The sequence below is a fragment of the Tachypleus tridentatus genome, chromosome 2 (genome assembly GCF_004210375.1).
Source record: "Tachypleus tridentatus isolate NWPU-2018 chromosome 2, ASM421037v1, whole genome shotgun sequence".
In the NCBI taxonomy this organism is placed as follows: domain Eukaryota; kingdom Metazoa; phylum Arthropoda; class Merostomata; order Xiphosura; family Limulidae; genus Tachypleus; species Tachypleus tridentatus.
In genome coordinates, this window is record NC_134826.1 from 151,707,769 (window position 1) to 151,721,116 (window position 13,348).

Below are 13,348 nucleotides of genomic sequence, written 5' to 3' on the forward strand. Positions count from 1 at the left end.
TACGATAAGTACACTTTTATGATAACATTGTGCTTTGGTAACAAACATAAAATTCATTATGTTAGCATAATACTTTTTATGTTTCCCATAATTTATCAAGTACGTATTTCATATTAATATTATCCAGATACTACTCCAATTAGAGTTCAGATGACTATGTTCAGTTTAAATGGTCAGATGAGAAAACAGCAAGGGTTTATAAACCACATCCTCATTCAGCTTGCAGCAAATATTGGAGTACATGCTAGAAGAATTGACAATGTTAGGCTGCTAAAAGTAAGTCCATGATCTATGAAGTTTAGAATGAAAGATTGTTGGGCAGTGCAATCTGTATTATTAATGGTACTCACTTGTTTTTTTAATGTGTGTGTGTTAGTTTGATTCATGTTTTGAAATAATATAAATTCCAGATTAGAGAGAAACTCTTCTTTAATCCAAGATTTTGGATCACTTGCATTTTTACAATTCAAACTAAATACAAGGTTAACAGCAAACGCATACACAATGTAATACATATAAAATAAAACGATATATTAGAACAAAATAACATTATAATGAATATGAACTTCAGTCAGACACGAACTGATGGGTTACACATTGAGAATGAAACAGTCAAATAATTGCAGACTAAACATCTTATCACTAGTGATTCATAACTTTGTAATGATTGTTTCATCATATTGTGTTCTATTATTTAAATTAGTTGCTACACTTCATTTAAGATAAATGACAGACAGTTGTTTTGTCAACATATTATAATATAGTGAACTTAATTCTGACTTCACTTCTAACTAGTTAGTTTTATTTTGCTACTTCTTATATTGTTTATCAGAACTAAAGTGCAATTTAAAAAACTGTTTAGAACCACCTTGTTACTAAAATCATTTTATCTGTTACACATGGACAACAGCACACATATTCAGACAAACATTCTTAGAAAATTGTTCGTGTATGCATTATGTTTATTTGTTTAGCTAAAATAAACTTTATTTAGTTATTTTGTATTGTATCAAATTACAAAAACATGTTGAAGTGGTGTCTTCAGAAACTAATCTTTTATGAATAAGATTTAATAATGATGCTGTATTTTATTTAGTGATATCGTTATAAGCTGTTCAAGAGAAATTCAAACTCATTGAACTCTTTCAAGTTAGAAGTTTTTCTATATCATACTTACACAAAAATCCTTAAAGTATTTTTCATTGTCAAATGTCTTCCTACAACTCTCAGTGATCACTCAATACAACTGTTTTTTGTGTATATATTGTAGTTCTTTTTTAATAGTACAGTTTCTAAGTATATTACTGTCTGAAATACTCAGCATGTAGTTAATCAGTGTTTTCAAGTATTTTATGAATATTGCTTATGGTATTGGAAATCAATGTATGTACTGTGGAAATATAAAGCATATATTTTGTGGTAGAAATACATTAATTTAATACGGCACCTTTACAAGCTTGTATTTAATACACAAATATCTCTTTACTAGATCCAATGAAACTTCAGTTTACTATCCTTCCTGTCTTCGATTCTTTAAATCTTGAAGCTTCAGTAGTCGAAGCTGTACGAATTCTGTCTGACCTGGTTAATAGTGAAACACTGAATCTCACAGATGTTGCTGGTTACACGTTACAGGCTTTGCCTTACAGCCTTGTTTTAATAAACAATACAAAAGGTAATTTATAGCAAGGTATACTAAAGTAAGGTTTTTTGTCCTTGTTTCATTTGTTATCATTACAGACATACTATTTGAGTAAACCAATAACTGAGTCATGATCTCCACAAATCTATATAAAAATTCAATTCAAACTGAACATAATGGATGTTAAGTTGCATTTTAATGTATTGTAATACTTTGTGTTTCACACTATAGACGTGTGTGAGGAAACAATAACAGATTCAAGTAAATAACCATTAACACAACTTGAAGAAAGTGTACTAAGTAAAGATTTAAATTCCAAAACACATTTACCTCCATTAACACTCACTGGTACTAATCGACTACCAGGGTTTCTTGTTTGTCTATCTCAGCATTAGTCAGATTTCTTCTTGCTTGTTCTTGTCTGTTATACTGCACTGAACTGCTCTTTGTAAAATTTGTCTTATAATAGTCTCCACATACATCAACATGCCTTCTATCCTTGTACTGTATATAAACATTTAAGTCAGATAATGTTATCACTTTTCTTTGACGAAGCATCACTTACAGGTTTCCCAGTTTTACAATAATTAAGATATACTTTGAATGTTATCTTGTTATCCAGCTCATTCTGTAATAATAATAATTTTTTCTTCTTCCAATTGGCAAGCCAAATTATGGTTTGAATTTCTGGATTATTGTATCTGACAACTGGGTATCTCCTCTTCTACTTCTGATATCTAGCATTAAACAACAATCAGAAATGGGGTCACTCTTGGTTGAAACTGTCAGTGATCTCATTTGTAGTGAAATGTATTTAGATTTGTGGTGTTTCTTCAAAAGGCTCATACCCTGCAGTTTAGGGTAATTATCGACATTTCGTGGAGACTGTAGCTTTACTTGTTTAGGGGCATTCTGATAGTCTGTTGGATTTTCATCCCTATAGTGGATCAGCAGTAAGATTAAGGACTTTTAGCACCAGGATTTGGTTCTCTAGGATTGATGTGGCAGATGGCCTGTAGTTGCTTTGCTGTAACAAAACACTTACTTTATCTCATAGGATGCTGGCTGTCCCAGATACTGGTAATTATCATACTTTTTAAATAAAAAGAAAGAATATGCTTGGGATATGTTGGGTTATGCTATTTTTTATTTGTTTTTCTTCTGTTGGTTCTTCAAGTGTGTGATGTTTTGGTATTTATTCCAGTTGCTTCTGAGCCTGTAATTTACTTGATGGCTGAAAGATCTGGGAGTAGAATGTTTTCTACATACATGGAAATTGTGGTTCATGTTGAAAGGTTTACTTGTTTGTCACATGAAGGAACAGCTAGCTCTCATCCAGCATATTGCTGTCACTTCATGGTTTTTCCTACTTACATCACCTTGTTGATGCATGTTTTCTTCTCTCAATTTCTGCTCCTTGTGTTTCGGGATTCTGAGAAGGACTTCCCATATCACTTGTGTGAGTCTGTGTCCCTAATTTAGCTTCAACATTTTCTTATGTTTTTCACTTCTGTTTGTTAAAAGACTCTCTGGATCACCAGTTTCATTGAGGGTGAGTTACATCCATTGTTAACATGCACCTTGGTTCAGTTTTCAGCTTCTACATTCCTCCCAGTTGCTGTCAGAGTCTAAACTTTCATTGATTCCTAGAGGGAAGTCATCGTACCTTCTCTGTTCATGAGTACCAATCTCTAACATCTGCTCCTAAGTACACTGGTACTCAGAGTAGATTCTGTCTGTATCCCAGGTTTCTACTGTTTAGTCAGACCACCAGCAGTGTCTGTGATTACTGTATACCTTCAAGTGCTGTAGTGGTTTGCTTCCAAAATTTTCTGAACATATGATAATCTTACACAATTAGTCGTCCATTTGTCCACCAAGCCTGGAGGGTTTCCATCTCCTGCAGTTCATTGAAATATGGAACTTAGTTGTAGGGTTATTTGAGTCTGGTTGGTCTGGAGGTAGTGAGAGAGTTGGCTAGTTCTTTAAGGTTTTTATTCCTTTTAGTATTAGACCTGTGAAATCAGAAGATTGGTGTCCAGTTATCAATCTTCCTTGTCCGTATTAATGCCTAAATTCTGTGTAGTTCACAAGTTAATCATTCTTTAATCTTTGTTGATTTTTTAAAGAGATTGTAGATGTCCAAGTTGGTTATTGTTGGCTCTTATCTGCACTTTGCCTTAACAGTGTAGTTCACCACTATCAGTGTTTGTGGAGCACATGGATCAGGAACTGCAGTTCCAGGTTTTCCTTCAGTCTTCCATATCCTTCACATTGGTTCTGTTACATGATATGGATCTTCTTATCCTCTTTATTCCACTCTATAGTGCCCACAGCATTCCATGGATGACTAGTTACTTCTAGCAACATATCTTCAATTGTAAGCTATTTCATCCTACTTCTACTTTTAAATACAACCTCGGCAGCTTCTCAGTTGGGACTGCAACATTTTTTCTTGCTCCAATTTAATATGTTGTCAGCCTAGGTTTGTTATATTTTATCTCATTTCTTATTCATGCTTGGCTGTCTCCCATAGTGCTCTTTGCTTCAGAATAGGATGCAAAGATATCTTACCTTTCTTTCTCCCATTACACAGATGGTTCTCCCTCTTCTGTGAATGCAGGTATCAGTCAAATCCTTCATGTCTTTGAGATGAGAACATGGTTTGAGCTTCATAAAGGGTAGATTCTCAGTCTTCACTCTGTCTATTGCATGATTGTGTCTTATATTTCACATCAAGGAAGCATGTGGTCTGGGGTTCCTCATTTTTTAATTCTGGTTCTTGGGATCAGTCTTATCACCTTTCTTACTTGCCATGTTCTATGGGTAATGCTTGCAGTAGCAAGTAGATTGTCTCAATCAAACAGGTTCTCCACACAGAATATGTGTTGCAACTCTAATTTGTGGGCTTTCTTCTCATTGGATCACCCAGCTACCAGCAGTTTAGTCTCCAGTATCTCATCTTTGGGCCTAGGTAATAGAAACTTTCCATCTGGACAAGATATAATTACCATTCTCATGCTTCTCAACACTTAATACACAACCTGGTGTACAAAATATTTGTTCCAACCCATTGCAGGATCCTGTTCATCGTAATATATTGGTGGCTTCACCCTAGTTTCTGTTTCTGCAGTCCCTTCTGACATGTCCAACTCTTCCACTCCATTTTTGCTTTCTGTGTGGAGGCAACCCTGATAGGATATGTTGCACCAAGCTATGCAGAAGCTAAAGCTTGTGGAATAGAGGTTTTACTGTCTTTCACACACCTTTTGGGTTTAATTTCTATGGTTAAGATGTATCTGTTTCTGCTTACTTTGAAGTTGCCAGTTGTGAAGTGAGGAAGTTAAACACTTTTCAATCAGTGGTGTCTACCATAACTTATCTTTTTTTAGTTGGCTCTTTTACAGATGTTTTACTTCTACAGTTGCCAGTGTTTATGGTAGCATTATTGAATACCATTTAATTATCACAACTACATTCTATTGTGTCCAGATACTTCACATCATTTTGGAGCATTGATCTCAAATGACCATTTCAGTTACCTAAGAGGTAGATTTAGGTAATGTTTTCTTTCTATACACCTATTTTATCCCATTTACCAGCAGGTTTATTGTTTGTAACTTTTGAACTGCAGACATCACTGGTTGGAGTGATTTGTGCTGTTTGTTCATAGACAATTTACTCGTTTTCTCTATGTCCTCACACCAGTTATTCTTATCCAGCACTCTGTGAGACAAAAAATGGATTCCACAGTTTTCTATAGTTCATCTACTTTCTGTGTCCAATCAGATTTTTATCTTATTCATATTCAGGGAGGGTCTTGAACATATTGTTGCCAGCACTTTATTTTGAGCTCTGTTTTCTTTGTCCTTAACAGCCTGGTCATATTGTGTACTGGAGGTCACTGTACAGACTTGCATGTGGACCTCCCTCAATACTTTTATCTCACATTATTTGCTTTACCTGGCAGTTCATGTGCTTAACTATCTTAGCTATTTCTGCACAATTATTCAGAGGGGTAAGCATTTTTATTTCAGAATTCCTTACCTTGTTTTCATTGGATCTCAAGTGTTGCTCAGACAAAGAAGAAACACTGGTGGTCAAATAATAGCTATAATTGTCAGCAGAGGCAAGTATTATGAAAATGTTAACTTTCACCCTATCATATAACACAACGCCTACCTTAAATATGTAGCTATAAGAACAATGATACAGTTTTATAGCCTACCAGAAAAATATAAAATTAGAATTCAAAATTAAACTCAGCACTCTCAACAAATATAAATATTCCATAAAATGCTAAGTTCTAATTCAAGAGAAAACCTAGCATTAATGCAAAATTCAACAAATGACCAAAACTAGGCTTAGAAGTCTACTAATAATGACAATGAGATATAGTACCATTGGCTTAACAGTAAGGCTGAGAACTTATAACATTAAAAATATGCTTTTGATACCCACAGTGGACACAACAATGATAGCCCTTTGTGTAATTTTGCCATTAACAACAAATAATCCAAAATAATACAACATTAGATCAAGGTACTTATATATTTTTGTTTAAAACCAGTAATTTAACTAATCTCACTGAATCCTTGTTGATTAAACAAATGTTACTTTAGGAAAATAAATAAGTAATATGTTTTGTTATCTTATTCATTCAGAAAACTATCTTATGATTCCCAAGGGAGCAAAATTAATACTTCAGTTTTACAGTTGTTAAGAAAAGAGAATAACATTGTATCTGTTATGTTTTCATAGCACAAACAATATCTCATGTGAAGAAGGATGGAACATTTGTTGCCTTGTCTTGTGGATGTGGTGGACTAGTGCTTTTACTAATATGCTTGTTTGTTGTGATAAAAATATACAAAAGGTCAAAAAGGTAAAAATTATTTTAAAGTATATATATGTATATAAAATATTTATATATTTTTCAAGGTATAAAATTATGCAGATGTAAATTGTTATATACATATATATATATATAAGATGAAAGTTTGTAACCTTAGTGGAATTATAATAAAAATTTTTGGCTACACATACATTGTTCTGAGACATCTCATCTTAATTGTATGTAATAAGCTACCTATTGCTCATCATTATTTAACATTTTTGGTTATAACCTACATTATATTACAACAATGACAAGCAGTTTGAAGATAGTAACATCCGGTGAAATCTGAAGAGTTACATTTAATTAATTTTCAACACATTTTCTCTTGTGTTAATGCATATATAGAGATATTTTCACTGTAAAGTTTAGAGAAGTATTTGCTCTAAAAAACAGTTTGTCATTTCATTCCTAGATTTTGTCATTTTCTCGATGGTTACCACTTCCAAATTATTGTATAAAAGTACAAGTTTGTGATAAGTCAAAAACATATCATAAACCAAGTTTTACACACACAATAATTTCATACTCCAACAGCAAAGGAAAACAAATGAGGCCTGTGAATTAGTGAAATAAACTAGAAAATACATTATTCACATATTATCTATTTCTCATTTTGTTCATTGGCTTCTGTTTACCTTTGTGACTTTACAATGGCTGCTATGGTAGGACAGAAGAATCTGTAAATATTTCTAGAAGATAAAATATAAATTCAGAGAAGAGAGACAGCTGTGTGAATATACTACTTATGTTGTCAGACGTAATCCTTAGGTGACCTGTTATTCTGAATAAATATATTTAACATTCATACATTTCCAACTCATGACAACTGAACAGCTCTTTGTAACACCCCTTGAAATTTGGGACCTTACAGAGAATAAGCCCATATTTACATGAACCCTATCAACGAATGTTGTGGTATGTAACCTATAACTTGGCGCAAAGATCAGCTATAATCTATGACCTTTTTACATTTTTTTAACATGAATGTCCTAAGAAATGTGCTGAACTTGCATGAAACGTTTAGAGAAACAACTGAATATACCTTTTTAAAGATATACCCTACATTAATTGTAAAAAGGTTAAAGAATAAGGATGTTCAGTCATCCCACAAGTAAGTTTCCTACATTCAGTTACCCAGACCTTAAACATCAATAGTTGAATCAAATTTTAAACTACCAGTTATAAGAAGCAATAGTTATTTCTTCTAGGTGACAAGCAAGATCCTGTGGTATATACATGAAGGCAAAACCTCCAGAAACTAACTTGATAACAAACAGAATTAAAGAAATATTGAATGACTGGAAATGACAACATAAAAATATAAAGAAAATATGAAACTGATATCCAATTTATAATGGAAGTATCAAACTAAATAATAATAAACTGTTTCCAGCCTTGTTTGTTCACTTATTTTGTGATCACTATCTGTACAGTATAAATTATCAATGTTTAATCGTGTTCTATGTTGACTTTTTCAAAATACAGCAATGGCAAAACATATATGTAGAACAAGATATTCCTCTTAAGTGTATATACATTTTACCCATAGAAAAACAGCCTTTCAAATGAAACATACATCCATGACATCATTTTAAATAAATCTTTGTGTGTTTTAAAGTACTTATTTATTGAGCCAAGTGGTGTTGTGATTGAGGCTTCAAATAAACCTTTGGGTCTTTTAAAGTAATTATTTATTTAGCCAAGTGGCTTTGTGATTGAGGTTTAAAATAACCAGTGGTCAAGAATCATAATATTTTATTGCAAAGGTTAAGATTGATACTTCCAAGTCAACTCAATCTGTGATAGAAGTTCATCCAGCAGAACAAGGTATAACATCCAAGTCAACTCAATCTGTGATGGAAGTTCATCCAGCAGAACAAGGTATAACATCCAAGTGAACTCAACCTACGATAGAAGTTCATCTAGCAGTACAAGGTATAACATCCAAGTCAACTCAATCTGTGATAGAAGTTCATCTAGCAGTACAAGGTATAACATCCAAGTCAACTCAATCTGTGATAGAAGTTCATCTAGCAGTACAAGGTATAACATCCAAGTCAACTCAATCTGTGATAGAAGTTCATCTAGCAGTACAAGGTATAACATCCAAGTCAACTCAATCTATGATGGAAGTTCATCCAGCAGAACAAGGTATAACATCCAAGTCAACTCAATCTATGATAGAAGTTCATCTAGCAGTACAAGGTATAACATCCAAGTCAACTCAATCTATGATAGAAGTTCATCCAGCAGTACAAGGTATAACATCCAAGTCAACTCAATCTATGATAGAAGTTCATCTAGCAGTACAAGGTATAACTTCCAAGTCAACTCAATCTATGATAGAAGTTCATCCAGCAGTACAAGGTATAACAGTTCCAAGTCAACTCAATCTATGATAGAAGTTCATCTAGCAGTACAAGGTATAACATCCAAGTCAACTCAATCTATGATAGAAGTTCATCTAGCAGTACAAGGTATAACATCCAAGTCAACTCAATCTATGATAGAAGTTCATCTAACAGAACAAGGTATAACATCCAAGTCAACTCAATCTATGATAGAAGTTCATCTAACAGAACAAGGTATAACATCCAAGTCAACTCAATCTGTGATAGAAGTTCATCCAGCAGAACAAGGTATAACATCCAAGTCAACTCAATCTATGATGGAAGTTCATCCAGCAGTACAAGGTATAACATCCAAGTCAACTCAATCTATGATAGAAGTTCATCTAGCAGTACAAGGTATAACTTCCAAGTCAACTCAATCTATGATAGAAGTTCATCCAGCAGTACAAGGTATAACATCCAAGTCAACTCAATCTACGATAGAAGTTCATCTAGCAGTACAAGGTATAACTTCCAAGTCAACTCAATCTATGATAGAAGCTCATCCAGCAGTACAAGGTATAAGATCCAAGTCAACTCAACCTACGATAGAAGTTCATCTAGCAGTACAAGGTATAACATCCAAGTCAACTCAGTCTGTGATAGTAGTTCATCTTGTAGAACAGAGTGTAATTTCATGATATTTTATTGAAAATAAATCATCCAGACATGATGGAAGTTTTTGTTTTGTCTGAAGAGGCAGAAGTAGACATAAGCCTCCGTTGGCTGTGATTACATGTGGTTGTTTTGGTGACTGCTGAGTTATGGTGAGGAAATCAATAAAAATGGACATACAGATTGTATGTACCCATTGATACACTGACTGATTTAAAATGTATCTGATACAATTGTAGGTTTGAACCACACTGTTGTCATGGATAACCATGGTCGATAACTTGTAATTTACAACATACTGTAAGCACTTTCTCAACAGGTTCATATATTTTACATGGCCTTGTAACTATCAAGTTATAAGTATAATAATTGTGAAAGTAGTTAATACAGTTTTAGGAAATTTGACAAACTTTCAGTAAATGATAAAATTTCAAGTAAGTATTTTCACTAAAAATTTGTTTATAATTGTATGAAGTTAAATTGGTTTTATATTATTCATATTAAGATTAAAAATACATTTCTTCATTTGAAAATATTTAATTTTCATTTCCAAACGCTCTAAAACATCTTGTATAAAAATGCAAATGTTTTTTGTTTTCTTTCGGAAAACTTTATATTTTATCGTATTTTTCTCTACCCTAACTCTGTGTGAGATCATTTGATTCAGCCAACCTCATAACCATCATATAAATTTAGGAAATAAATCTAAAGTTGCCAGTAGGTTAAAGTTTTCTTTGATATATTGTTTTGGTAGAGTGTTGATTGTGTAAATGGATGACAACTGTTTGTTGTAAAAATGTCAATGTAAATGATGACAGTTTGAAAGTCTTCTGTTTTCATCTGTGAGTCAATGTTTGTTAGATATGTGTGGTGACTGGTTTGCTTATCCTTGGTTCTGATTGGTGGGAAACACTTCATTAACCCTATAAAGTCTTCACTAAACATTAATAGAGATGAACAGTCTATGTTCATCATTGGTTGAAACCTCATGTAGTCTTTCCACCAACCAGAATGAGAAATAAACAAACCAATTACAAATATCCTCCACAATCTACCAGTACACTAGAGAATCCTGTAACATCTTATACATACTAACCAAAAGACCAAGATGGAACACTTTTGAAATGTCATCCTCTGTGCTAGGGTTTCTACAAGTTAGTTACCATCCATTCAACTTTACTCAGCTTAAAGTTTGTATGTCTACATCCACTTGAACTTAAATTTTTGCCCATTGAACTATGTCTAACTAACAATTCTGCAACACAAGCAATAAATCACTTAGTGAACATCCATCTTACATTAGAATATGTTTAGATAGTTTATTCATCACTCCTTGGTAGTTGTAAAGTTAACTGATAAATACATTTCATTTTAAGTATATTATTAAAAACGTTTTATCCTGTCATGTTGTATAACACAGCATGTTTCAGATAAGGTTATGTTGTTTTTTTTCTTTTAGCAAAGTTGTTCCTGCCACCTGTCCATTAACTAATGAGGTAAAGTGTTTTTTTTTTTTTTACATTCTATTAAAAGTACATAAAGTGAGATTTTTGTTTCATGGCTTTATATACTTTGTTCCATTATAACTGTATTCAGGGTGTTTATTCTGAAACACACTGTTTGTGCATTTTATTTTTGGAACGAGTGAGTATTCATAAACTTTTATGGGTTTTTTTCACATTTCAAGTTAATCCAGAGATATCAATGACAATATTCTGATTCGATTAACTGATACTTTCTAAGTCTTTAGCCAGTTGTATTATTATAATTACTTTTATTATAAATATTATATGTCATTAAATTGTTTTCAGTACATTAAGTGATAAAACTGTCAGAACTTCAAATAAATTTTAAATATTACGTGAATGGTAAAGTCAGTTAGTTTGAAACCGCTTCATAATTAAATAATATACAGTTCTTAATTTCTTCCAGATCTCACAAAACAAAAGATGTGAAACGTGTTTTGTATTGTTTTAATACAAGGGTGGAAATACAGTAACAAGTTTTAACACTGCCAATTCTACAATGATAATTGACATGTTGATGATGTAACCAATAAAAGTTGGTATTTCCAGTCACATCCCAAATCATAACCTTAATAATCTTTGTTATTTTCTGAAATCCCTCATGCAAGTGATAAAACTGAAATGTTATTTCATTACTTCTTTGATTAAAAAATCCATTAAGAATGATAATAAGGAATGTGAAGTAAAATCATCTTTGGTTAAGTACAATATTATTATATTGTTAGGTTTGTTGTTTTGGTCTGTTAGATCAGTACAATATTTTACCATGTGCTGATTGGTTACATCTGTTTTTGATTAACTAAAATTTGTAGTAGTCACTTTCTTAACTATAATTTTCATAGCTTCCATTTCATCTACACCATCAGATTTTTCTGTCTCTTTAAGTAGGTTTAAACTAGTTAGATTTTGAAGCTTTGAACTATTGCTTGTATGTATCCCTTCTTTTGATATCTTTTACTACAAAAACCAGTAGCAATATCCTTTTGACCTTTATTACATGCAGAGAGCCTCCCAGTGGCACAGCAGTATGTCTTCAGACTAATACTGCTAGTAACCAAGTTCCAATACCTGTCATTGGCACAGCACAGATAATTCATTCTGTAGCTTTGTGCTTATTTGTAAACAAACAAACACACATACATGCAGAGGTAAATAAATTTTTTAATTATAAAAATTCAGTGAGATTGATGGTGCCAATTACATAAAACTTTCTTGTAATACACTAAAAATAATTATTATGGTTCTGTTTTTTGCAGAAAGAAAACAATGGTGTTCCTGTGGATTAAACTCCAGTTGCACCTGCTGCTGTGCCGTGCTGTGGTGTTCAATTTCTTCTTGCACGTTTATGACATTAAACTTGTGTTCTGCAACTTTGAGAAGGATGGATCTATTCACCTTTCCAGTACTGCTGTTAATTTCAACTAATATGTAGTGAAAGTTTTCAGAAGCTAGAGAGTTATTTTATTACATGCAAGATTTTTAGTAATCACAATAAATATAAAATAAATGAGTAACTGCAATGTTGGAAATTATGGAAGAAAATAGTTTCCTGCACTTTCCACTTTCAAGTTGCTTACAGACTTTTGATGTATAATATTAAAATTTCATACAATATGAAACATTGTTATGACTTAAGACATAGTTTTTCCAGACCTCAGTAATATAATCTCTCGATCCATGAAATGTTGCCTTAAAAAATGTGTTTTAGTTATTATTCTTTACTTACTACTGTACTAAGCCTTGTTTCTGAACACATTAATAACAAATTGCTGGATAGAATGTAAAGGCACATTAAAAACAAAATTTAGTATCACCAAAAGTGGGCTTGCTTCTTAGGTTGTGTTGATGAAGACAGAAACTCTTGCAGACAAATGAAGTCTTTATTTCATGACTTATTTATCTTTGTATAAATTAAACAAAACTCAACTTGTGAAACTGTAATTAGTCTTGTACATTTTTACGATTATTAAATCAAGCTTAACTGTTATCACAACATGGTTGAATGACAGTGATGTTTCATAGACTAGTGTAATAAACACATAAGATTTTGGAATTAAATGTCTCATATAACATTAAAAAAGTATTTTTACATACTTTTATTCTCAGCCTAGTAATCAGTTTAATGAAGGTTAATTTTACAGTTAACTACCTAAAAAAAATTTTCTTTTAACTGAAAGAACAGTTATAACTAACAGCTAGTCCACATAATATTTTTTAGCTGACTGGGCTTAAAATTTACATCTATACTGTTAGTCAAGCTTGCAGTTATCAATTATGT

At 32.4% G+C, this 13,348-nt stretch overlaps 1 protein-coding gene across 1 annotated transcript; it reads left to right on the plus strand.

Annotated features, from left to right (window-relative positions):
• The first annotated feature begins 1,494 nt into the window (after window positions 1-1,494).
• On the plus strand, window positions 1,495-12,756 carry LOC143236763 (uncharacterized). The gene is made up of 4 exons (XM_076475279.1): window positions 1,495-1,675; window positions 6,404-6,527; window positions 11,004-11,040; window positions 12,327-12,756. Exons 1-4 carry the CDS (start codon window positions 1,495-1,497, stop codon window positions 12,354-12,356), a joined length of 372 nt encoding a protein of 123 aa, XP_076331394.1. The 3' UTR covers window positions 12,357-12,756.
• Window positions 12,757-13,348: the final 592 nt, after the last annotated feature.